The sequence below is a fragment of the Amphiura filiformis genome, chromosome 6, assembly GCF_039555335.1.
Source record: "Amphiura filiformis chromosome 6, Afil_fr2py, whole genome shotgun sequence".
NCBI classification, from domain to species: domain Eukaryota; kingdom Metazoa; phylum Echinodermata; class Ophiuroidea; order Amphilepidida; family Amphiuridae; genus Amphiura; species Amphiura filiformis.
Genome location: NC_092633.1, coordinates 75,936,672 through 75,963,654, shown reverse-complemented (window position 1 = coordinate 75,963,654; position 26,983 = coordinate 75,936,672). Strand labels below are relative to the sequence as shown.

Here is a 26,983-nt window from a genome sequence, read left to right as displayed (position 1 = left end):
TGTTCAGGTATCAGGAGTCAGGTGGAGAGGGGCATCTCCTGGTGTCCACCAATTTGACCCTCTATGATAAGTGTAGAGATAAAATTCTCCATTTTGTTTTCTGTTTTCTAAAAATAACATACAAATTAACACACTTTAGAGAAATCAATTTTTTTCATATTAAAAACACTGAAAAACAAATCAACAATATATTTCTATCTGCAAACACTGAATCCAACATGGTATAATTAAAGACCAAATTAAAAAAGACTAGTTTGCATCTGACGTCATGACAAAAGCGCCGTGATTGGTTGCTGACCTGCGCGTATGGCATTTTTGGTCTGGTTGAAAAGGACGTCATACGCAAGCTAGTCTTTTTAATTCGGTCTTCAATTATATTTGACCTTTTCAGTAAATCCCATATTTTCCTTGCAGTTAGACTTTTCCCTCCCCTTTCCATATGCCAAATTTTTGGGATCCCAATTTGCAAACCTTAAATGGTCTAGATATATATTGCGAGCATAGCGATCAGAAAAATGTAAGTGTTTATGTACTGTTTTCCTAAGCTGTAGGCGCACTATGAATGTGTGCCAAAATTTGCTTTCACTTTCCCCCCCTTTTTTTGGCTAGCCACAAAATTCTTGCCTCCAATTTTAATCTCCCCAAAAAAAAAAAAAAAATTATTGCACAGCCCTTTATTCAGGGATGCTAATTGTTTTATTTAAAAAAAAATTTCTTTTTCACTTAAATTGGATTATTTTTTTATTTCAATCGATTTGTTGGATTTTTTTTATTCCAAGAACTGCTATACCCCATGATCGAGTCAAAAGAGACCAGTGGAATTCTAGACATGTGCAAAATCCTATCAGGTATATACAAAAAATCGAAACATGTTTTCACTTGTGAAAATTTAAAGAAAAAAAATTGGTTAAATCAATGGAAAAAACCTGCACTTGAAGATGATTTTTTTGCAATAGCTAAAGTGACATCATAGAGGTATTTTAATTGTATCCAAAAGTTGTAGAAACATTAGGAATGAAGTAAAAAAGTCAATTCAATGAAGAAATGAACAGTTTACATTTATCAAAAATCATGATTTAAAGGAGTGTTTCGTGATCCTAGCATCCTCTTTTTATGACATTTTTCAGTACATATCCACGAAATAAACCTATTCCCAAAATTTCAGTTGATTCCGATTTTGCGTTTGCGAGTTATGCATGATTATGTATATTACACTGCTCCATAGACAATGCGTTGTAATTTCGTTCTGGTGCACCAGAACGAAATTAAAATTTCACAATATCTTTGCAAAACGAATTATTCTGCAAGAAATATTTTGTACATAAACATTATGTAGCCAGAGGTTTCCAGTGATATAAAAATCTCAACTTTTTTTTTTTTTTTTTTGGGGGGATGAGGCTGTGGATCACGAAATGCCCCTTTAAATCAAACAACCCTGGCCTTTCTAGAAAGTTATTATATTCACAAAGCATGAACTTCCGAATATTGTGCCATACATGACTGGTCAAGCAAAAGACACACTGTACAATACCAGGGAGGTCATGACTCTTACCGCATCAATGGCTGCATAAGCAACTTCTGCTGTATTGAGTTCTTTGGCATATGCTGCCATAGCTGCCAGACATGCCCATAGTGCCTGATCCTGAAATAACAAACATATCATCAACAGGTCATAGCATTGCTTCTATATACACCTAAATGTACTGCACATTTCTTGTTTGGATTTTTCAATTTAGAAATCCAGACACAAAATATGGTATGTTCGGGATTGAAGTATGCAAGAAAAGTGTTTTCAAAATGTTTTTTTTTTCTGATTAAGTTTATTTACAAATGAGATGACATCAAAGATTTATTGAAAAACAGTATATAACTTTTCTAAATTATCATTATGATTTTTTACATTTAACCACTGTGCAGCTGACAAACAAGTACACATATTTAAAAACAAAAACTAATAATAATAATATTTTTACAAATATCTTGCAGTTTGGATCACATAGCAAACAAACACTGTAGTTAATACAAAATTAAATCAGTCATGAACACAACTAGAAGGCTATATATTTGTACACAAATACGGCTATACCCGCATGTTATCGGTGTACCCAAACTTACAGTCCTCATTTCTGAGGACTTAAAATAAAAAAATTGTAAAAAGTCACCCAATTGGGCAGAAAATGTGTAAAAAGTGAAAGTCCAATTCACAAGCTTTAATTGAATGTAGGTTGCACTGTCGTAGCACTTAAAATAAAGAAATTGTAAAAGTCCCTCCCAGGGGAGTCGCTCTCTTACTCTCCATAGGTTGCTGTTGTCAGTCTCTCTTACTCACAGTGAGGCTATGCAATACGATTCAGGGGAAACTATTCCAGAGGGAGTATGTAAATTAAATGGAACAGCCATTTCAGAGGGAGTATGTAAATTAAACGGAAGAGCCTTTTGGGGGGACATTTCAGAGGGAGTATGTAAATAAAATGGAACAGCCAATGGGTATGTAATTTAACTGGAACAGCCTTAACGCTTCCCGCTGGTATTTCCAATAATGTAGCTGCTTTATTTACTGCCGGCCCTGTTTTAGCGTTTGGGACCCTGGACCCATATTATGTGACATATGGGGCTCATATATACATATAACTATATAATTCTCAGGTGCAATCTGTGTACAAACTCTGAACCCTGAAGCTGCTTTATTTGATAAGAAACGGCCGGCCCTTTGTTTTAACATTTGGGGCCCTGGGGCTCATAATATTTGACTTATGGGGCTCATGTACATATGTTGAAGTATAATTCTCAAGTACTATCAGAAAACTCAAGCTGGGCATTGTAGCTGCTTTATTTACTGAGTAACGGCCGGCCCTATGTTTTAGCTTTTGGGGCCCTGGGGCCCATATTATGAGACATATGGGGTTATATATACATATGACAATATAATACTAAAGACCTATCTATATACCAAATCTGAACCCTGTAGCTACTTTATTTGCTGAGAAACGACCGGCCCTTTGTTTTAACATTTAGGCCCCTGGGGCCCCTAGCCTTATACATATGGGGCCAAAATGGGCAAAAGGCACATCTACAACTTAGGGCCCATACATATGCCACATATGAGCCCTAGTCATCTTATACTTATAGAGCTAGGCTTGTCAATCTGTTGCACCATATTTTAACATTTGGGCCCTTGGGGCCCACAATATATAACATATGGGGCTCGTGTATATTTGTAAATATAGAGTACCCCTAGGGCTATCAGTGTACAAACTCAGGGCCCTGAGGCTGCTTCATTTGATGAGAAACGGCATGCTTTGTATTTTAACATTTGGGCCCCTGGGGCCGGTGACCTTGACCTCTGGGGCCAAGATGGGCAAAAGGCACTTCTGATGGGTAGGGCCCATAAGTGTACTCACATATGGGCCCCAGGGCCTTTGTAGTTTTAACGCTAGCCTTGACAGAATAATGTGTTTGATGGAGGAGAAGGAGGAGGAAAAGGAGGAGGAGGAGAAGAAACCACAGAATAAGAATATACCCGTCCATGCTTCGCATGCGGGTATAAATATCATTAAAAAACAACAACAACAACAGGATATCAGATACAGCCTCTAGGAACAATTACCACATTATTAAGCCAATAATTTCACATACAGATATTTTTGTGATTTGGTTAATTTTGTGGTGACTCAATCCTGACCCATTATATGCTTTGTGGTATCATAATAGAACTGCATTTGCTATAGAAAATGTACACAAAATCCCTGTCTTTAACTTTCAATTACTTTTTTTTAAATGACCCCTGAAGTATTGTGGAACATATCCATAGCTCTCAATATTTAAGCGGCTTTTACTTATTTTAGTATACATTAGCTATGGAGCAAGTAGACCCACTGCAATGCATAATGGGATAATCCCTTCAGCTGCAGTGAGCCAATTCCTTCAAAATAGTGACCAGTAACTAGTAATCAAAGCTGTAAATTACGCAAGCCTTGATGTCTATGCTATAACACATTTTACTTGTCAGAAATGCCACTGACTTGTCTCAAAACAAAGATGGTGATTGACAGGAGGATGATGTCATCATCATTCACATTGTGTCATTACATGACAAGAGGGCAAAGTTCAAATTGAACTTTTCAGCCTATAATGATAGACAGTTGAACAATCACTGCTGGATTGAAAGCAGCAATTATATTTCCACAGGTTTAGCAGTGAATAGGCTAATCATTGTTGATATATATCTTCAAAACAAATTTCACACAGCTAGTTCCCATATCCTTAAGTCAAGTTCAGCATGGTTTAAAATTCACAAGACTAGGCAATGCAAGGAGTAAAATATTATCAGTTTCTACTGAAATTTAATATTAAATAAAAATTCATTTTTTACATGATATTAAATACAACACAAAAAATAATTTTTCACATTCATTACAGGGTGCCTTTATCATAACTCACATAACTAGTCATGGATATCCTAAATTCTTTCATTATTGTACAATCTTTCACAATTTATTTGTGCACACTTGTGTGAGAAAATTTAAGTTATTTATAGACCAATTGGAATTAAGGAACAAACCGTAAAAAGAATAGCCAGATTTCCATTAAAAGAGCAGCATATGATAAATAAAATAAAATAAATAAATTTCGGAATTTATCTAGATGGTGTGACTTGCAAAGATCCTATTTTGTCAACAATGCACTTGACCTTATCACACCTAATCACACCATTCATTCCAGATGAGCGACAAATAGTGTAGTGTTGAAGTTAAACTCTTTATTCACACCATTCAAGTATTGAGAAAGAAGACTTCAACAATGGACTGCCTACAGCTTTTGAGTTCCATCAATATTCTAGTTAATGGGTCACACCATCTAGATAAAAATAGGAGAGGAGTCCACAAAAAATTCCTAACCCACTCGAGTGAGATAAACGGTTTACGCTATTCAACGCGAGTCATCACCTGAATGGATTTCAAAATGGATACAAATTAAATTCTCCCCTTTACCCCCAGCCGTGACGTTCGCGCCGCTTCGCATAAGATTGTCCCTGTTTTTGATTTTCCAATGTTGGCAAGTATCCGATAACAGTGGTTCATAACCAGCCTAGCTCAATCGATAAAATCTACTCATCGCTGATTGATTATAACCATGATAGTACAATAGGGGAAGGTCTTGTGGACTCTCAATTTCAACTTCAACTCTGATATTGGCAGGACCCAGAAAGTCTGGGTATGACAGCCAAGCTTGTGCGGGGGTTAAGCGTGGTTACTGAGCCTGTAGGTGTGCTTTGCATGCTTGGTTACTTAGAGCTTGGAGTATGTTTTCTTTGAGGTTATTCTACAGGGGTATTGTCCTATTTTTATGTCGATGGTCACACCATATAATTGATGTGGGAATAAAGTAGCTTGCTGACAATTTGCACTCAACACTGCTGGCCAAGTCATTCAAACATGTAATAAAGAACAAAGTATATGGCCACAAGGTGTACATGTATGGTTCTTTGGTCTGCATGGTGGTACATCTGCTTGGCTAATCACCTTTGTTTCAAAACCACTAAACATAAAGGGCATTTAATTAGAGAATAAACGATAGGAATTTTTATTCTAACTATCCTCTACCGTGTGATACACAACAGGCAGGTCCAATATTTTGAGTAGTGGATGCCGGCGCAGGCGGTATCCACTACGATAAAAATATTTGACCTGCCTGTCGTCTATCATAGGTCAAAATAAAAATTCCTATCGTTTATTCTCATTCTTAGTCAGTTAAATATTATTTCAATAACTATCTATTTTTTAAAGCAAAAATTAAGTTACCGTCATAAAAACTCACCATTTTCTAAAATGAACGAAACTTGTTTACGACTTTACATCTTTTGTTGCGCGTACTGCTAGCGAGTGCGAGTATTCCGCACTGCGTCTATGCATACAATGCGATAAATACGCGCACCGCTATGAGTGTGTTCCGCGTTATCAACACGCATGATGACGTGGGGTCGTCTACAGCCTGATAGACGACACCCAAAATAATGTGATTGTCCAATCAGATTATGTGTCTACGTAATAGACCACTCCCACTGACTAAGAATACATGTTAAATTACCCCCTCTTACTTTTTTTTTTTGGCTACAGGCCTATACATAGTGCTCAAAATGACCAAAATGAGAACAATATGATAGCATAGCATCCACACTAATGAGCACATGATCATAGCATCCTTTTCAATCCAATCTCTATGGTAACATGTTATGCCTCCATTTTACAACAAATAGTCCCAGAATTACAAAATGAAGTTAAATTGTGCAATAAAATTAAGCAAATAACATGTAATGCAAGAGGGGGCTATATAAGTGAAATTTGTATGTATTGTATGTATGGCCGTAATGAAAACAAGTATATTCTATACTGAAATAATTATCTTAAGCAGGTAATTTGATATATGTATATAATGGTAAACTGTTGTCTGCGATTGGCAGTCCACATCGATAAGTCACCATAGTGATCACATTCTTTCCCTCACCTCAGCCAAGGAATACAAATTTTTATCATTGACCAGGATTTGTACATACTGGGATGTGTGGGTATTTACTCAATATTCCAGATAAACAGCACTGATTTTCTTGGATTAAAAAATATTATCCTGTTTTGGCAAACAAAACACAGCTAAATCCTAATCCATTAGTTTGTTCCTGAGACTATCAGGTATAATAGTCTCAGGTTTGTTCTAACTGGCAAAAATAGTCAAATTTGGTCAATTTTTGAAAAAGAGACAAAAACATGTGTCTTTAGAGTGTTTTTGTATGCTGTGACAATCATGTACAAAGAGTAATTTCAAGATATACATTCTAAAGTTTGGCAAACACATTTTCTAATCCTTTTCATAACCAATTATTAAAAATAACATAAAATAATAAATTTGTGAGCTAACTCTTTAAACTATACTTAGGATTTTGAATGCCAAGACTTGTGCAGAGTCTTAGAATTTTGTGACTACAATTGTAAGAAAACATGCAAAATGGCATGGTTTTGGCCAATTTTCCCTCAAATTGTAAAATATTCAAACTTGACTTTTATTGCCAGTTAGAACTAACTAAAGGAATAGGATTTAGCTATGTTTCATTTGGCGAAAACAAGGCAATATTTTATAATTCCAAAATATGAGTGCTTTATTTCTGGCATTGGGAGCAGCCAGTTATGATGGTGCCATCAGTCACATTCCTTACCTTACAGAAGCGACATAGACGCATAGCATCTTCCCATCTACTAGATGTAACCAAGTCATGCAACAAGGCAGGGTAAGGAGAGATTCCAGTGCTTACAAGTGCACCGTCTGCTCGACGAATAATCACATGATTGCCAAGGAAAGCCACTATCTGCGGATTCTTTCCAAATTCACTGCAAACAATAGAAACATACCATGTAACATATTCAAACATGAGTTCAATGTTGGTAAATCAAGTCAAATCAAATCAACATTATTTCAAAATCACAACAACAAATCAAGAATGCCAATGAGGACCTTAAACCTTCACTCTCTTAAGGGGGTACTACACCCTTGCCTAATTTAGTGCCTATTTTTGCATTTTTCTCAAAAATTATAGAGCATTGGTGACAAGTAAGATATGTATATTATAGGGGCAATGACTACAACTGGAAATTTTATTTCAACACAGACAACAGTTGTGGAGTTACAGTCAAAAATGAGGGAAAACCAATATTTGATCAATAAATCAATAACTACTTGTCTTGAGTTGCAAAATTTTCAGTGCAGTAGTTGTAGTCCTTGCCCCTATAATATACATATCTTACTTGTCACCAGTGCGCTATAATTTTTGAGGAAAATGCTATATTACACATTCTTATTATTTGAGAAAGTTCCTGCAATCTTATTGGTTCTTAGCCGTGTGATATGACACGATATAACACAGTTCAGCATGTGCTAGTCAACACAATACTCGTACGTGCTATTTGAACCAATCAGAGGTACATAGCAACAACGGGACTGGTCGATTCTAAGCCCTAGGTAATTCTTTGTACAATGTAGGATTAAATTTGATTAAATTTGGTAAACTTATGATTAATATTTTTATTTAAATTTAAGTGTTTAAGAATAAGAATAAGGTATTGTTTTTAGCCACTGTTGTGCATCTATCATCATGATTCTTCTACCTGCAAACCCTACATAGTTTTTTACCTTGAATCTTTTTCCATGAGAGTAATAGCCAATAGATCTCTATCAACATAGACAGCACTGGGATAGAACCATACTGTAAGCTTACTATCAGATAAGGCTGCCAACATATTGGTACTATCATTCCAAGCCAGACTAGTCACCATGTTGCCTATAAAGATTGAAAAAACAAAATCAGGAAAACATTAACTGCTCAATCTATATATGCCAAATTATAACATACAACAGCTAGACAATGTGTACAATTTGTAGCTTAAGAACCTGGGTGTGCTTAGCAAAATTCATTTTATCTGGTTGTAATTTTATGTATATATTATTTGTATTTTGTTATATTGATTTGTATAAGAGATACATCATTTCTCATATGTTTTGTTTGCTTGATGTTATTTGATGGAAATACATATCTTATCTTATTTTACCTTATCTTATTACTAATAATTGCACTTCAAAAATGATGATAATTTTCAACATGAGTGATCACTTCAATGGCTATTTTCATTCAATAATATGATGTAACAGAAAAAAAAGTGATTTTGTAATGCAAGTGATGACACACCTTATGTGATTACATTTTTGAAAACTTTGACCGATTTAGTATTTTTAATAAGTTAGATGTAGCGAGATCTAATCAGGAACTCCCATCACTCACCTAACTTGACTATCTTGGGTGGTTTGCCAAAAGTTCTCACATTGGTCAGGTACAGGTCTCGATTCTTGTCCACTAAAGCCAATCGTCTTTCTGACGCAGGACCACAGCAGTCCAATGATACTTCTAAAACATCAAGCTATGTGTACAAAGGAAATAGTTGTCAACATATTAGGACTTAACCAGTATTAAACAACTTTTGATATGCCTGTTTATAAAGACTAGTTTACTAAAGTTTTCAGCAGAGAACTTCAGCGGTCGTAAATTTGGCGCAGTTTATGGTGTATACAGGAGTGGGATTCTGATTGGCTAATTGAATCACGTCATCATCACATCGGCACTTCATTCGCTGGTCAAGCTCCGTAGTAACACGTGACCTTGTTCTTTTTACGCAATAATCAGACAAAGCAGACGGACACCGCTGAAGTAATTTGCTGAATGGTATAGGATTATAGCTAAAATAATAGTTTCTCGATCATGAGAGCTCAATATGCACGCAATGACAATTGTGTCGGCGTACAACGCCTACCACACACGCTCTGCATTTCCTGTGCATGCGCAATCGATCGCGCTATCGTGTCATTCCACTAAACTTGCAACATTACGCAGTGCACGCAGTACATTCATACTCTCATGATCGAGAAACTATTATTTTAGCTATAGTTAGTTTTAGGATCAATTAAGAAAATCAACCAAGCATACTTCCAATCAACACCTTACAAGCCTGATCTAATGGTTAGCAAATTAATAATTTATTTTCTCAATGTGTAATACCTTGTGTTTAAGTGGCTTACTGTCCAATGTTTTGCCACTAGAGCTCTCAAATAAGTGAACCAACTTCTCATCTGCCTTGTCTCGTATAGCCACTGTGTCATTGCTTATACCAAGAGTTTGGGCACTTAATGTATCAGCTCTCATCCCTGCAAACTTGGGTGAGGAAAGTAACCTTCCCTGTAAGATGAATGAAGACATTGTATACACAAAGGTAATAAATGCAATATCCATTTGGTTGGTGGTAGGGTTGTTTGTTTTTGTTGTTTTGGTTCAAGTGAATTTTTCAGAGGTTAATGACTAGATGACAAATACCAATTCATGCACTGTTTTATTTTACCAATGGACAACATCGAAGGGGGGGGGAGTGCATCGTGATGAAAATAATGCATTTATATTTGTCATTTGAACATCAGTAAAATCATTTCTAGTCACTAACCTCATTCATAAATATCATGAAAGAATGTTGATTGCCTTTTTAATTACACCTTAACTATCCTAAAATCAACATGGAAAACCACCTCATTAGAGGCCCGATAAAACCTCACCTGTAATTAGCCATTACTACGTACATTGTAAATATGGAGAAATATGTTGGTGTAAATTCAAAGTGACACCTACGTGCATTAACAAATATCAATGTATGAAATGCACTTATATTAATATCAAAAGTTAACTGTTATTTGCCTCACAAATATTATTGCGTTTATGAATTTGTTTCACGTGGAGTGAATTTATATATCAAAATGCAATTTGAATGTGAAAGTTGAATGAGCCTTACCTCATAAGAATAAAGATGAATACCAGCTCCATCAACAACAGCAAAATGTCTGCAATAAAGGTGTCAAACATCAACAGATCATCATGGTTATTTCAAATCATCAGGTTGCAAATTTCAAGTTCTGTATGTTGATTGATTTTTGATACAGTTTTCAAACTTTCTGAATGACCAATTTCAATAACATTCATTGCTACTTCCTAATCTCTTTTCTTTTGCAATATTCACTAATATTGTCACAGACCAGGGGTTTGGGAAAATTGGAATAAAAGTCGGACTTGCGACGAAGTCCGACAATTCCTGGCCGTGGGTAGCGTGGCCTTAAAATTGAAAAATATGAAGGGGAATCAAGTGCCTAATTTATACTCTTGACCTTGAGACGAAATAAATTCACCCTGAATCTAGGTTTTACAGTTCAGTAAATTTATTAATTATTTTTGAATTGCAAAATATAAATATAAATATAAATTTAAATAGCAAATTCAATTTCTCTGGTATAATGGAACCAGGGACACAATATTTGAGATTTGTTTCTCATAAAATAACGATTCAACATGAATCGAGACAAAATAAATTCCCGATTAATCAATCGGCTTATTACTTTTCAAGTAATTTGTCAATATTATAACTGACCAATTTGTGAAACCCTAAATACCCCAAGTGCTGATCGATAAAATGCACCGACCAACACCCTTTCAAAATTTTTGGATGAAAGTTGATTAATAAAAATTATCGATCAATCAATTTCTAATAATCAATCTGATCAAGTGTGAAACCCTAAATACCCCAGTGCTGATCGATAAAATGCACCGACCAACACCCTTTCAAAATTTTGGATGAAAGTTGATTAATAAAAATTATTGATCAATCAATTTCTAATAATCAATCTGATCAAGTGTGAAACCCTAAATACCCCAGTGCTGATCGATAAAATGCACCGACCAACACCCTTTCAAAATTTTGGATGAAAGTTGATTAATAAAAATTATTGATCAATCAATTTCCAATAATCAATCTGATCAAGTGTGAAACCCTAAATACCCCAGTGCTGATCGATAAAATGCACCGACCAACACCCTTTCAAAATTTTGGATGAAAGTTGATTAATAAAAATTATTGATCAATCAATTTCTAATAATCAATCCGATCAAGTGATCGGTAAATACCTTTCCAATAAAATCAATCAACCCGACCGATCAATTGAATCGATCATTTCCCTTTCAAAATTTGGATGAAAGTTGATTAACAAAAATTATTGATCAATCAATTTCTAATAATCAATCCGATCAAGTGATCGGTAAATACCTTCCAATAAAATCAATCAACCTGACCGATCAATTGAATCGATCATTTCCCTTTCAAAAATTTGGATGAAAGTTGATTAACAAAAATTATTGATCAATCAATTTCTAATAATCAATCCGATCAAGTGATCGGTAAATACCTTTCCAATAAAATCAATCAACCTGACCGCTCAATTGAATCGATCATTTCCTTTCAAAATTTGGATGAAAGTTGATTAATAAAAATTATTGATCAATCAATTTCTAATAATCAATCCGATCAAGTGATCGGTAAATACCTTTCCAATAAAATCAATCAACCCGACCGATCAATTGAATCGATCATTTCCCTTTCAAAATTTGGATGAAAGTTGATTAATAAAAATTATTGATCAATCAACTTCTAATAATCAATCCGATCAAGTGATCGGTAAATACCTTTCCAATAAAATCAATCAACCTGACCGTTCAATTGAATCGATCATTTCCCTTTCAAAAATTTGGATGAAAGTCATGAAAGTTGATTAATGAAAATTATTCATCAATTAATTTTAAATTTAAACAAAGTTTAAGCTTATAAAACCATTTTTGTCGTCTCCCACATTTTCTCACGGCCACAAACTCATGTGCTAAAATTTTCAGCACCGAGGTTAATTTGTTTCTCGAGAAAACCAGACACCAACATTCATGAAGACGATCATGACATTGTTGATTATTCAAATTGAATTATGCAACTTAATTTTCCAACAAAATTGTCACTTCACATCAAAATAACAACAAAATTATTTGTATGTGCTTCTGCGAAAAAAAAAAAAAAAAAAAGTGCAAATCTTAATCTTACCAAAAATATATCACCAATCAATTCAGAACATCCAAATAATACACAAATTAATTTTCGAATTCGAATAAAGAAGCCACAGCATTCAAAACGCCGTGGACTTTTTTTTAAATTTTGAGGCAAATACAAAAGTGCAATTCTTAAGCTTAACAAAAATATGACATCAATCAATTCAAATAATCAAAATATTCGCCAAATCAATTTTCGGTATCACCGAATGAAGAAGCCACAGCATATCACAACGCCGTGGACTTTTTAAAATTTGAGGCAACGGTGTCTGAGTTTCTCGCAAACCAACAACAATTTTTCCCCATTTTCTATTTGTGTCCCGTAATAGAACGCCAATATAATTCCTCACACATCTCTGATAATATTTTCAAACATGGATAAATGGAGGGCAGTCAGTCAGTGGAACAGATTTTAAGGTTTACGACACTTACCAAACCATCACTTCTGTATGGCGAAAGGCTTTGGACATGTTCGACGCCATTTTGTTTTCTCAAAATTTCACACGTGTTTATATTTTAAAACACATTTCTTTTTGCTTTCTCGACGTTGGTCGAGCTAAAATTTTTGACCAAACTTGTGTAGGGAATTCACTCTCAAGGTGGAGTTATTCCCACACTAAATTTTTGATGAAAAACCTATAAAACAAATTGAAACATTTTTAAGCAAAACCAGACGCATGTCTCTAGCCCACGAACGGCCCGACAGAACTGATCTGATCTGGTTCAGACCCGGATGTCACGGCGATTTCGCCGCTCTTACTTCCACTTTACTCCCTCCCTATTTGTGAAAGGGCAAGTTCCACTGACTCAATATTTAGAGGAAAGGACATTCGTCAATATACTTGCTCCCGCACATGAATAAAAAAAAAAAAATATGAACACGAACAACCTGGCCAGGGAGTTTGGACACAAAACGGAACAGCCCCAATCGATTGGTACAGGATTTCAGTGACCAATCAGGCTTTGCTCTGAACAAAAGATTGATCAATCCAGAGGACTTTGGCTACCAATCAGAATTTGTCCTGAACAAAAGAGGTTTCACGCCAAAAATCGGGACTATCCCTATTTAACATAAAACTTTTAAAACCGGAAAACAACTTCTTGACAATATTTTAGTTCTTGGATAGTTTGATTGCTTGCTAATGTTAAAAAAAAAGCAAAAATTACTAAACAATTCTTTTTTACAAGTTCTCCAAAGATATTCTACCCAAAGATTACTGGCTCAATATTGCACCATATACGTAACACTATGGTAAATCCTCCCTCTTGGTTTGTTGCTCATGGAGGGCAGATAATGTACATCCGGCATTTCTAGGCAATAGCCTGAAATTGAACAATAATTTGGGTCTTTCAGCTTGTGCATTACAAACGTTTGAGTACACAGCGCTTAGCGTGTGACTTGGCACAACACGTTAAATGCAAACAAACAAGTACTGACTCCGAATCAAAATTTGCCAGGCGTATAGCAAAATAATCCGGAGGTATGTTACATTGCCTCCACGTGTGACACACAAACATGACAGAGTTGGTACTCTTTGATTCTACCTTATTGGAGTTCTGTCAATTATATATACATAAGAAGTGAACACATGAAACGGAGACAAACTGACAAACAGATACAGAGAGGGTGAGAGAGATGATTTTCAATCATGATGTTTATTGAAAAATCCAAAAGCAACATTATATTGGATACTCTTGAAATGTCCAGAATAAAGAATAAAGTTTATGACTTTTTATACAAATAATCTATAAATTATTTGGCTCATGTTGCATTTTGATGCGCAAGACTCATCCATTATCAATGAAAAGTGATGGGTACGAATAATTTTGATACAGCTTGTACTATACTTTATTCAATTGAAGTAAGATGTGGAAAAATCATTGTGGTATTGACACCAAAAGTCATGCATGCTTAATGAAACACTGCATCATCAACATCTACATTCTAACCATATAAATTACTGCTGTATATTTTCATGACAATGAACAGGGCCGGATTTACCATTGGGCCAAATTTAGGGGCCCCCAAATTGCCCTGTGCATCTTCCTTTTTAGCCCAAAAAAACACAATGTTTTGGGCCAAAATAGGGTAAATTTTAACAATTTTGTGCTCACTGGCTCGTTATATAGCAAAATCCACCTTCGTTTTGGGCTAAAATAGTCTCAAGTCTGAAATGTACAAAATTTTTGCGCGCAAATGTCCTAGTAATATTTATGCTCGTCTAAGCCTAAATTTTGTAATACTCCCCCCTCCGCCACTGTTGGTATCGCGATCTTATACCTAAACCAAAACTTGGCCACTTCAGTGCACATGCCTTCCGCACGGTGAGTTTGGGGGCCTCCGAATTTTGGCCTGGCCCAGGGCCCCCAAAAAGGTAAATCCGGCCCTGACAATGAATAGCAACTCTTGTAAATATTAATCAATGCAACTTACTTTTCAGCTAGCACAAGGAGTGTCACTGTTCCTTCTTTCAAGTCAAATATCATGGGTGTATTCCAATTCTTTGTGCTGTAACACAAATCAAAAGACAAGTCTATCAGTCATGTATTATGGTATTTGTATACTGATATGGAGACCAGTATTCTTCAGTTAACAATGGTGCAGCAGTTTCCCAGCTGTGTAAATCATTGTTGTCTAAATAAGATTAAATAATTTCCTACATCATGCTGCAGGATAATGCTTAACATCAAGTGCCTTGACTGTATGGGCATTGCCCGCTTCTATGTTATGACTGACACCCAGCCTCTCACCAATCTAGTAAGGCAGTGTCAATTTCACCTTCTTCGCTTCATGAGGATGCCAGTGGAGGAGCCCTGGAGAAGATATGCTCTTTATGTCCCACCACCAGGGTTGCCAATGATTTCAGCCCGAATTGCGGGTCAAATAATCAAAAAGTCGCCCAATTTTTCTCTTTACCATTGGCTTCTATGGGGCAGGAAACTATCGGAAGTCGCGGGAGCCAATATTGGAAAGTCGCCCAAATTTGTTCTTAACCATTGGTTTTAATGGACAGGAAATTGTCAAAAGTCGCCCAATTTGGCTACCAAATCGCGGGTTTTGCAAGCCTGCCCACCACATGGCAGAAGTCAATTTGACACATGACAGAATGTCAAAGGACAAGCTATCTGACTTATATACAGAAGCTGTTGGGGATATCAACAATGATTTACAACCATATGCTATTGCCTCACTAGCAATGCATCGTGGCACCTGGAGCGCTTGCTCTGCAGTCGAATGAAATGAAATGTTTAACCTCATATTCTCCCAATATTATTTTTTGAGGTACAGGTAGCAGTCGGAGCATGAAATATAGAAGTAGCACAAAAATACCCACTTTTACAAAAAGTGTGCAATGCAGAAATGTTATCATTCCAAGATCTCACTCCATCCATTCTTACCTATACACATAGCACTGTGAAGTAGTAGCTACCACAAGATGTTCAAAAGCCAGCCCTGTCTTGATGATACGATCTCTGAATTCTAACGTTTCTCTGGCATCGTTGGTAACATTTCTGACATTGATGGTTTTCTTGGAGGTGACAAGTACTTCAAAACTTTTCCATTCCAGTCTCCTAATTGGCACAACAAGAAAATAAATGTAATGGATACATATTTTATCAAATGTACATGTATGAAAGAATCACTTCAAAAAGAGTAAGTTTTAAAAACTACAGAATCAGAAGAGAAAAATGTACCAAGCACAAAACATATAACTGAACACATCAAATACCATCCAACTTGATTAGTTAGTCATTTACTAAAGCTTTTTCATGGTTAGTTATGAGTATCATGCTATGTACTTCTGTATCCTCTCACATTAAGTACAATATGTGTGCAAAGGAAATCACTAGGTTCCTTGCCCATACATATGTGTAAAAAATTTATTAGATCTTATTCAGTACACACCCTCCTATCTAGGATTTATCCAAGGCAGCATTGTGTATTGCCATTATCTTCCTGTGCATTGGCATCACTTTAAATACAGTACAAGTTATGGGATATGACCTGTAACATGGACTCTCTCAAGATGATCTAAATTGAGCCAGCCATACTTTTAGTCAACAAAGCCCATGGGAGAAGAAGGTCCTGACCCTACAATATTAATAGTCAATCACACTCATGATAAAATTCTGTAGATTGAAATAATATTAAAGGACTTTGTGATCGACTAGGCGGTATGTCCATAAGACAGCCTTAGCATGGCCAATGTCAAATCACTACCAGTTGAACTCCAGGCAACTCAGTCACAAGTCGTTCTATGATTTTGGCCATGACTGAATTGTCTCAAGCATTAATAATTGCTACAAGCATTTGACAACAAGCACATTGGCCCACAATTACAGCAACTGTTAGTGTGATGCAGGTATTTGTTTACATTTTGATGCAATGATCCTTGGTCAACCCATTTTAAATTCAGAACATCATTTTTAATATAAATCCTACATTGCATAGAGTACTAACCTTTCAATAATATGTGCAAATATAACATGTCCATTACCGCAAGCACCTGCTATCTGTGTTCCATCCCCACTCCATGCTATGTTGAAGATACTCCCTGTGTTGGGTTTCTCTAATGCATATGACCACTGAAATAGAATATAATGGACAAAATTACTATTTAAAGCAGTCATAATGTGGGCTGGTTTTTGATGTAAGCATGTCTTCAACTATGGTCACTTATTGGTTTGAAATTGAAAATAAGAGTGGCCTAACAGTTGTTGATATTTACTTTGTTTGTTTGTGATTTTGGTTTGTTTTTGTCCCATCATATTCCTGTTACAATCAAAGAGATGATATTTGAATTTGGCTTACTTTTGCCATGGATAATCAGTATGTACAATTGACCATGACAATTCATCCCTTCTGTACATATGAAATATTTCTGCAAGTCTACTCCAATATAAAAAGTGCCTTAATTCTGGCTAAATTTGTTATAATCTGATACAAAAAGTAACATCCGCTTTTAAATAATAGAAGTTTTGCATTAAAAGCAAGACTTAGCAAAAGCCTACTTGTAGATATGAGCAAAGGCACACAGAGAGATAATGGAAAGTATGTTAGACTTACCCCAGTCTTGTCACATAATCTGAGAGTGTTGAATGAACCAACAGCAAAGAGTTGTCCATCAGGTGCCCAAGACACAGATACTACCGGATAATCATGTGGGTGACTGCTGTACAGTTGACGTCCATAACTATCCCATACTTTGTAGCGACAGTCTTCAGCACCAGACAGAATTAAATTATTGACAGGATTCCAGTCAACCTTCAGTATCACACCATCATGTGCTTTCCACTGCAAGTTTGATACAGCAAGAAAAAAAATTGTAACAAAATGCAAAGACCAAGCTGATCTAGATGGGTGCAGAAAGGTGGACTAGAATGTTTTCACTATACCGGTACTCAGTCCTCCAATCAACAGAGCCTACATTTTGGACGGTATAAACCTACCAAAACTCAATATTTATTTTATTTTATCATCGCTATCATTTATTTAATGCATAGAAAATGTTGTTTTAAAAGAGTCTTTGTTTGCACTGCCCTTTTCGTAATTCTTGTACATTTTTGTTGATTTATTTTTCTTTCTTGTTTTCAATCAACAGGAAACAAACAAACATTTGAATATAAAGTCAAGTCCCCGTTAAAAACATGTTGTATTTCTAAAGGTCCAGTGCATTTACAAAGCTTAAACCTCCTCTCCCAGAAAGAGCAGAATTATGTCATAAGTGATTTGAAAAGCAGAAATGCATCATAATAATAAAAGCAACAACAATTACTAGTATTAAAATAATTCAAGCTGTGCTGAAGGTTATCATTTACCTGTGTTGGTTTGGCATTTGCTTGCATTGATTTGATGATTAGTTGTCTACCATTGGTGAATAAAACTTGATCTGAATCAGGTGCCCATGATATGGAATAGATTGGAGAACCTGCAGATAACATAATGAAAACAATACATTTGTGGCTATTTCATAGAACTAAGATTGGCAACATGCACAAAATAATTAATCCACTTTTACAGCAGGAATCAAAGGTGACAAACTATTCACCCTTTGCACAGATCCACCATCTTGCTACCAAAACTAGGTCCTCCCTGCAAACGCATGCGCAAAAAGTTCATTTTTGTTTCTTGCGCGTTTCTAGCAACGCGCCAGGAGGTTTTTCCAAAATGTATGCTGTAATTAAAGCACATGTTTGACAGGTGTACGTACACACACGCAACAAGCACAGTGACCTTGCGATCGGCAAATCTAATGTAGTAAATAAATGTGTAGGGGGTATATTTTATCATTGTTTTTTCTTGAACTTGTTATAAAATTTAAGAGTTTACATATGCACCCTCAAAACTTACCAACTAGTTGACGCTACATGTATCATACTTGATGTTGTGACAATAAGCGGATTGTATGTTTGTTTGGTGCTTGGGTTTTTATTGTTGTAGGAAATACTGATAGGAAAACATGTTAATGCAGACAATCAGTAATCTACAAATTGATTGCCTATAAATCCTTTGCTAACCAGACTTACCAGTTTGAGCAAGAGTTGATCTTAGCATGCCACTACGTGACCAAATCTTGACTTGGCCATCCTCTCCGGCTGTTGCCATAGCTGTCCCATCATAACTCCATCTTCCTGCAAGTACAGCACCTCGATGTGCATCCACTGATTTTTCGACTCTTCCTGAGTTGGACACTAAGTGGAATTTGCCTGCAGACACAAGAACAAAACAACACCAGTTTTACAATGTGTAAAGTATCTACGTAGATGTTTGAAACTGACATCACATTTGACAATAGTAGCAAAGGTTGGGATTTATCTGCTACCCAGGACTGAGTGAGTCATAAAGGTATTTTACCAAGGCGGCAGTAGAAGTGCACCCAAAGTGGTATCCCAAAAGGACTCATGCTTCAATAATACCATTACCTGAAAGTTACAACCAACATTTGAATTTAGCACTTTATAGTTATACTTTATAAAATGATCTACCCATGTGTAGGCAGGCTCACATCACACACTATAGGTGTCGCTATTCGTCCATAGGGAAGTGGAATGTGCATGTACGGTCCAAAAATGGCTTTACTGTGGGGCTCAATAGAAAAAATCACTAAAAATTAATTTTGACAACCAAAACCTAATAAATTTATAAATTGAAATACATAAAAAGAAATACACTGAAGAACTCACCCCTCCTACCCATCCACGTCAAAAATGATCATGATGAAAAACAAACTTTCATTGAAACTTGCTTGCTCATAACCATCATACAAATCACATATAGCGCAAGCCACAGGTAGTCTAATAGTATACAAATATTGACTGCTATGAGGGGCATAATATAATAAAATTATAGGCCCACTTGAGGTGAGTTCAAAACCATGACTATGCCCCCTCGGCATAGTCATGGTTTTGAGATCACCGCGGGCCTATAATTTTAACCATGCAACAAATAAAAAGCAGTCAATATTTGTTTTATATACCAAATCTTAAGAATCAGATTACAATCTGCGATTTCCGCGTAATTATAGCCCCCCCCCCCAGCCCAGCCCGAGGTACTCACACCTCCATTACTACAATTTCCACTGGCTCACATCACACACTATAGGTGTCGCTATTCGTCCATAGGGAAGTGGAATGTGCATGTACGGTCCAAAAATGGCTTTACTGTGGGGCTCAATAGAAAAAATCACTAAAAATTAATTTTGACAACCAAAACCTAAGTGATGTTGACTTACATTGGTACTGGCATAAAATTGGATCATAAACTATCACATATCTATGTTCCACCAAGTCGACACTTGTTAAAGCGCAAAAACAATTTGTGTGTAAATCAAGACCATCCAAAACAGCTTTCTTACAATAAAGAATAGGAGGTCATCTCGGGTCACATACAGTAGTGTACATTGTACATGTGCCTGCTGTCACAATTTCACACACAAAATTTTGGACAATTAGGTGGCACTATTTTTTGTCTGTAACTTCAAAAGTATATGCACTAGAAACAAGAGTTATGTTACATGAACGGGATGATCGGATCTTAAGCTAACTTTAAGCTAGTAACATCAACATGTGCACGTAAAGAGACTGCACTTACCATCAGCAGAACTTAAGACAAATATATCTGCAGCTGGTTGTTTGCCTTTTCCTCCAAGTCCTTTAGGAAAGAAATGAATATCAGTAGCATAGATATCAGTCGACAGATTGGCTACAGTACTAGTCTCATCTGAAAGCCTCTTCCATTTCAATATCTGATGGTCATCACTGCATGAGTAGAGTTCTTCAGATGTTGTCCAAGCTACGCAAGAGACTAACTCTGAATGTGAGTATCAGTTAAGGAAATCAACATGTATTTGAATGGCTTTAATGTTCCTTCCAAAATATTTAACTTTTATATTTTTGCTCTTAAAGGGGTATTTTGTGATGTTAGCATCCTAATTTTAGGGTATGGTTCAATATATAGCCAATAATTGGTTTAGACATTGAATTTGCGAGTTATGCAAAATTACATTCCAGCGACCCATTTACTACTGTGTTATAATTTGGGGCTGTCAATGGATTAAAAATATAAATTGCTAAACGAATGAATATGCGAGAGAGTTTATAAATGCACACAATTATGATGTAGTCCCAGGTTTCTGATGGCATAAATATCTCAACTTTTTGGCAAATCAGAAAATCATCAAAAATCAGATTTTTGCATTTTTGGAGCACAGCATAATATGAATAAAGTAAAACAGGTCACATTTTAGTCAATGTATGAGGAGTTTGTCTGTATGGAGCTCTAAATGTGATTCAACTGCATGGAGCTTCATATACAACACTGCCAATTGCTGTCATTTGGCCAATATATTTCATAATGAAAAACACTTCAAAAAATCCAATTCACTATATGATCGGCACCCTTCGTAAGTAATAGGGATTTACTACAGGATCCCTTCTTAAATTTGTGTCTAGTAAAAGGGTATTCGTAACTTACGAAAGGTTACTTGAAGGGTTAAAGGTTAAATGGATGGATCCCCGAAATCTTATTTATTTATTAATCTACTTTAAAGTATTTTTGATGGTAGAGTGGGTTATTGGATTTTTGACTTGAGTACATACACAAAGCAAAATTCATAAATGTGACTAATTTGACACAAACATTTATAGCACCAGAAGGCATGCTTCATCACCCTATAACATTGAGAATTCAGCAGCCATGTAATCAGGGTGATCAAATGCATTTATGATTTCATCAAATCACCTGCAGACCTCAAATCCATACATATTGTTGTGGAAACTCCATTCAAAAGGATATGTTTTGGCTCTTTTGCCAATGATGTTAAGAATCTCATTATTTCTGCTATAGCTTGGTACAGTGTATGAATAGTTAGCTTGTTGTCTCACTGGTATAAATGAAGCCTTTCCACTTCTGTATGAAAATAATTACCGGTATAATAATAAAATAATATCATAATTGACAGACCATAAAAATAAATTTATAAATTGAAATACATAAAAAGAAATACACTGAAGAACTCACCCCTCCCACCCATCCACGTAAAAAATGATCATGATGAAAAACAAAATTTCATTGAAACTTGTTTGCTAATAACTATCATACAAATCACATATAGCGCAAGCCACAGGTAGTCTAATAGTATACAAATATTGACTGCTATGAGGGGCATAATAATTAATATAATAAAATTATAGGCCCACTTGAGGTGAGTTCAAAACCATGACTATGCCCCCTCGGCATAGTCATGGTTTTGAGATCACCGCGGGCCTATATTTTAACCATGCCCCTAATAAAAAGCAGTCAATATTTGTTTTATATACCAAATCTTAAGATTCTTGTCATCTGTTTGGTTATAGGGTACTACACCTGGCCAATTTTGTGCCTATTTTTTTTTTTTTTTTAAAAATTATAGTGCATTGGTGACAGGTAAGATATGTATATTATAGGGGCAAAGACTACAACTACTGCACTGAAAATTCAGCAACTCAAGGCAAGTAGTTATTGATTTATTGATCAAATATTCGTTTTCCCTCATTTTTGGCTGTAACTCCACAACTGTTGTCTGTGCTGAAATAAAATTTCCAGTGCAGTAGTTGTAGTCCTTGCCCCTATAATATCTTACTTGTCACCAATGCGCTATAATTTTTGAGAAAAATGCGAAAATAGGCACAAAATTGGGCAGGGGTGTAGTACCCCCTTAAAAGCATCAACTTTGGGAAGAGAAATAATTTAAATTAATAGTTTCAATGCGAACAGCACAGATTACAATCTGCGATTTCCGCGTAATTATAGCCCCCCCCCCCCCCCAGCCCAGCCCGAGGTTCTCACACCTCCGTTACTACAATTTCCACTGGCCTTCTCTGAACGAAGGTCTGAGATGCCTAGGCCTACATGTATCTGGTCCAGGGTACACAGTATCCAATTTTCAAAATATCACTTCCTACCGTTCCTCACATGAAGATAAAGACTTGAACAAAACATATTTGTGCATATGTGTGTAAATTTTGAGTACATTTGAAGCCTGTAAAATGACCAAATTTGTGACCGTAGTGATCGTCACCATAACAAAAATTAATGTCTCATAGAGATATATAACACGGTGGCCATGGTGGCGAAGAAATTGCATTTTTTTGCTGTGAAATGCAGATTTAATGAAGAAAAGAGATGCAGGAAGTTTTCATAGTGTTATTTTTAGGGAATATCACAAAATTGAACATGTGAGTACTTTTATGAAAATTAATTAATGGAGTACTGAGAGTATGGGGGGGGGACAACAATTTTTTTTGACGATGCGTGAGATTTTCTCATTTTCCAGCATTTACAACCTAGGAGTGAGATTGTACTACCTTGGCGTGAGACTGTGAGAAAGTAACCCAATGCGTGAGACTCAAGGCCAATGGCTGCGTGAGAGTTGACAGCCCTGGTACTGGTTCATACATACATAACAGCGTGTGTGATTGGTCGAGAGCCGGGCATTACAGCGTTTATGCCCGATGTCCCGGGTGTGAGATCGCCGGGTAGGGAAAATGAAGGAAAATCATGTTTTTTAATAATGGTACCGGTCAGGGTCTTAGCTAACCACCCGTCGGTTGTTCATACATACACGCTATGTAACAGCGTGCGTGATTGGTCGAGAGCCGGGCATAAACAGCGTTTATGCCCGGTATCTCGGATGTGCGATCATCTGGTAGGGAAAATGAAGGAAAATCGTGTTTTTTAATAATGACGTTACTTGTAATTTTTTGTTATTATTTTGATGAAATAAGTTCTGGTATGTATGAACGGGTTCATTCATATATTTTCATGACTAAGCGGTTGTTTTATGCCCTGGGGCGCAAGCGCCCCTCGGGCATAAACAACCGCTTAGTCATGAAAATATATAAACTCGGGCATAAGCAAGCGGCCCCTCGGGCATAAACAACCGTTCATACATACTCACGATATAACGACGTTTCTGATTGGATTTGCGTCCTTTTTTGCTGGTCATAAATACCGTTTATGACCAGTACGCAGGGCATAAAAAAGCTGCGTCACGCAGCGTTGGAACCCAATTAACGCGATCCATGATTCTTGCAAGTAGGCCTACTCATTTTCTCCCAATTTTTGAAGGAAAACGGTATGAAAATGTTATTTAAACTTGTAAACCTTATTATTTTCATTTGTTTTGGATTGCTAACAATGTTCAGAATGTTGGGTATGTATGAACGGGGTTCATTCATAGGATTTCGGGCATGATTTAGGGGTTCATTCGTAGGTTTTCATGACTAAACGGTTGTTTATGCCCGAGGGGCCGCTTGCGGCGAGGGCATAAACAACCGTTTAGTCATGAAAATATATGAATGATCCCCGTTCATACATACCAGAACATTTTGTGATTCTTATTTCATCAAAATAATGACAAAAGATAAGGCTAATGGAACTCGATTTTTAGTTTCCTATTGACCGCCCGCATCACCTTTACAATTTGACAAAAACTTTCATTATTTTCATTAAAAAGTCAATTATCTGAAAATTGAGATGGAAATAATCAAAATTGAATCTCTCAAAATGGCTGACATCCCCTGCTGATCATAATCAGCATTTTTTCTTAGTTGTAGGGGTAGAGGATGTAGTAAATAATGGAAATTTAAGGATTACCTCATCATGTTTCTAGTGATTACAAAAATGGCAAATTTCTTTTCATTTTTTATAAAAACAAATTCAAATTTTTTCTCAGTCTGTTGCAAAATGTCTGTATGATCTATAAGCATATCTGTTTTGAGATGGTCTTTCATCAACAATATACTTTGGTACTGGTGGGGTACCTAAATTTGGAGATAGCTGTTCATAAAATCATTGATTTTGTTGACATAATGGATAATGAAAAGAGACCGAATAATGAATAATGAAATAGCGACCTCGTCCTTTTTTTCAAACATCCAATCGGAAACTAATAATCGAGTTCCATTGGCCTAACAAGGAACATCATAAAAAACGATGAATTTCCTTCGTTTTCTTTACCCCAAGATCGCACATCTGGGCCACGGGCATAAACGCTGTTTATGCGCGCTCTCGACCAATCACGTGCGCCGTTATATAGCGAGCATGTATGAACGTTGATTTATGCCCTCAATCCTATGAATGAACCCCTAATTTAGTCATGAAAATATATGAATGACCTCTAATTTAGTCATGAAAATATATGAACGAACCCCTGCCTAAATCATGCCTGCAGTAGTATGCTTTAGATACGGTACTATAATATAAAGAAATTCCTAAAAATTTTTACTATTTTAGTAAGCTTACCAGATCAGCTAGATCTGCTGGAATTGTACGACCTCCCCTAGTCACTGCTAGTATCTCTGATCACACAAACTATAAAGCTGGCTGAAATCTACAATTGTCTACATGTTTTGTAGGCGCATTGATGAGAAATTCAATTTGATGTGGGAAATGCATGTGCACTAAATATAAAACTGATCGTAGGACCAGTAGCTGAATTTGGCATTGGCGAGTGTTTTTCAGGTATTTTTTTCTCTGCGCATCCAATTGCGCAGGTCAAAGATCGAAACGGCATGATATAATTTCATACTTCAAAATGCTTCGTCGTTGCTCATCGCCGTTTATGGCAAGCCATTAGAGTCATAACGTGCAGGTAGTTACGTTCATCATGACAAAACATAAAAAACATCTTAGACTGCGTGGGTGCCCAAAAGACCCCCTTCAAGCATATGAATTTGTAACATTGAATTTACAACCGTATAACAAAACAGGTGAAACTAGAATTGGTTATTACTCATTGAATGAATCTATAGTGGGAATTCCAATTGAATGAACGCAGCTTTCAATAGCGTGACGATTTTTTGCATATAGGCCTACTGCGCGATGTACGCCAGCGTGTGCGACTGTGCGTGAGTAACACGGAAGTGAATCCAACCATGCCAACGCACTTGTGATTGGTTAGCATTGTATCCATGGTCATGCGTTCACATTGTAATTTGAAATACACGATATACGATCGCGGTTGGATCAAGTACAGCTGCTGAAAGCTGCGTTCATTCAATTGGAATTCCTACTATAGTAGGCTAGGCCTATTATGGACAATATAGGCCTAAGTGTGCTCTTTCATTTAATGACATAAAATTTTTAAGATATTTTAAGGATCACTTGATTTTTTACTTTTAAAACTACATTTTGGTCAAAAATCGTGCTCAGTTGAATAGGCCTAGGTCGTTTTCACCAGATTTACGACATTTGCCTTGCTATAAACATTGAATTGCGTTATCTGTTGACCCGGGCTGTTGACGTACGCCTATGTAATGAAAAAAAGTGTTTTAGGGTGAAGTTGTTGACCCATTTTTTGCCCATGCAGTGCGCTTTAGAAAAGTGAGGGGGTAGGCGTTGCAAAAAATATTTAAAAACCCACAATTTGTTTGCCCCCTTCCCACTGGCAACACAACATGTGCTCAATCTTTTTTGATTTTAGAGCCTGCACTGTCCTCACTTCCTATCGGCCTACTTAGGCCTATTTGCGGCAATTGTATGAAAAAGTGGACCTCAAGTTGGTCTGCTCTCCAGTGGTGTCCTGACCCCGACCCCCCCCCCACTATTCGGTGTCACCCTTGCCCACTAGCTGTGCTCGGGTGAGAAGTCACTCCTCGGATGCAGTTTTTTAGGACTTCAAGTTCTGGGGGACTTTTTAGTAAGAGCCTTTAGCAAATTTTGTTTGCCCTCTTTGAAAGTTGCCCCCTTCGCTACCACCACCGCGCTCAGACCCAGTGGAGTAGCGTGCATCAACATCTCTGGTCGGTCTGAGCAGTGGCGTAGCGACATAGGGCACGGGGACATGTGCCCCCAATCAATTGTAAAATTTTGAATACCCCATAGAAAAATTGCCCAAAAAATGGCTTGTACCCCCCCCCCCAATCAGACCCGATGGGTCTGAATATACCTGCACGTGGTATAGTGCAATTTAGCATCTGTCACAAATATTACGTTGTTAATTT

General features: G+C 36.5%; 1 protein-coding gene across 1 annotated transcript in view; it reads right to left on the bottom strand.

Moving 5' to 3' along the window:
• LOC140156055 (intraflagellar transport protein 80 homolog) overlaps positions 1–25,505 on the bottom strand; it is a 29,011-nt gene extending 3,506 nt beyond the window's left edge. Inside the window, exons 1-15 of the mRNA XM_072179168.1 lie at positions 25,284–25,505; positions 21,797–21,908; positions 20,592–20,818; positions 19,028–19,207; positions 18,320–18,429; positions 17,568–17,795; positions 16,962–17,086; positions 15,899–16,072; positions 14,934–15,008; positions 10,374–10,422; positions 9,596–9,772; positions 8,825–8,960; positions 8,179–8,326; positions 7,208–7,379; positions 1,553–1,642 (exon numbers count right to left, since the gene is read on the bottom strand). Of these exons, the coding sequence (XP_072035269.1) occupies positions 1,553–1,642; positions 7,208–7,379; positions 8,179–8,326; positions 8,825–8,960; positions 9,596–9,772; positions 10,374–10,422; positions 14,934–15,008; positions 15,899–16,072; positions 16,962–17,086; positions 17,568–17,795; positions 18,320–18,429; positions 19,028–19,207; positions 20,592–20,818; positions 21,797–21,831 (1,926 nt within the window). The 5' untranslated portion in view covers positions 21,832–21,908; positions 25,284–25,505. The remainder of the gene's footprint in view (positions 1–1,552; positions 1,643–7,207; positions 7,380–8,178; positions 8,327–8,824; positions 8,961–9,595; positions 9,773–10,373; positions 10,423–14,933; positions 15,009–15,898; positions 16,073–16,961; positions 17,087–17,567; positions 17,796–18,319; positions 18,430–19,027; positions 19,208–20,591; positions 20,819–21,796; positions 21,909–25,283) is intronic.
• Between the last annotated feature and the right edge of the window lie 1,478 nt (positions 25,506–26,983).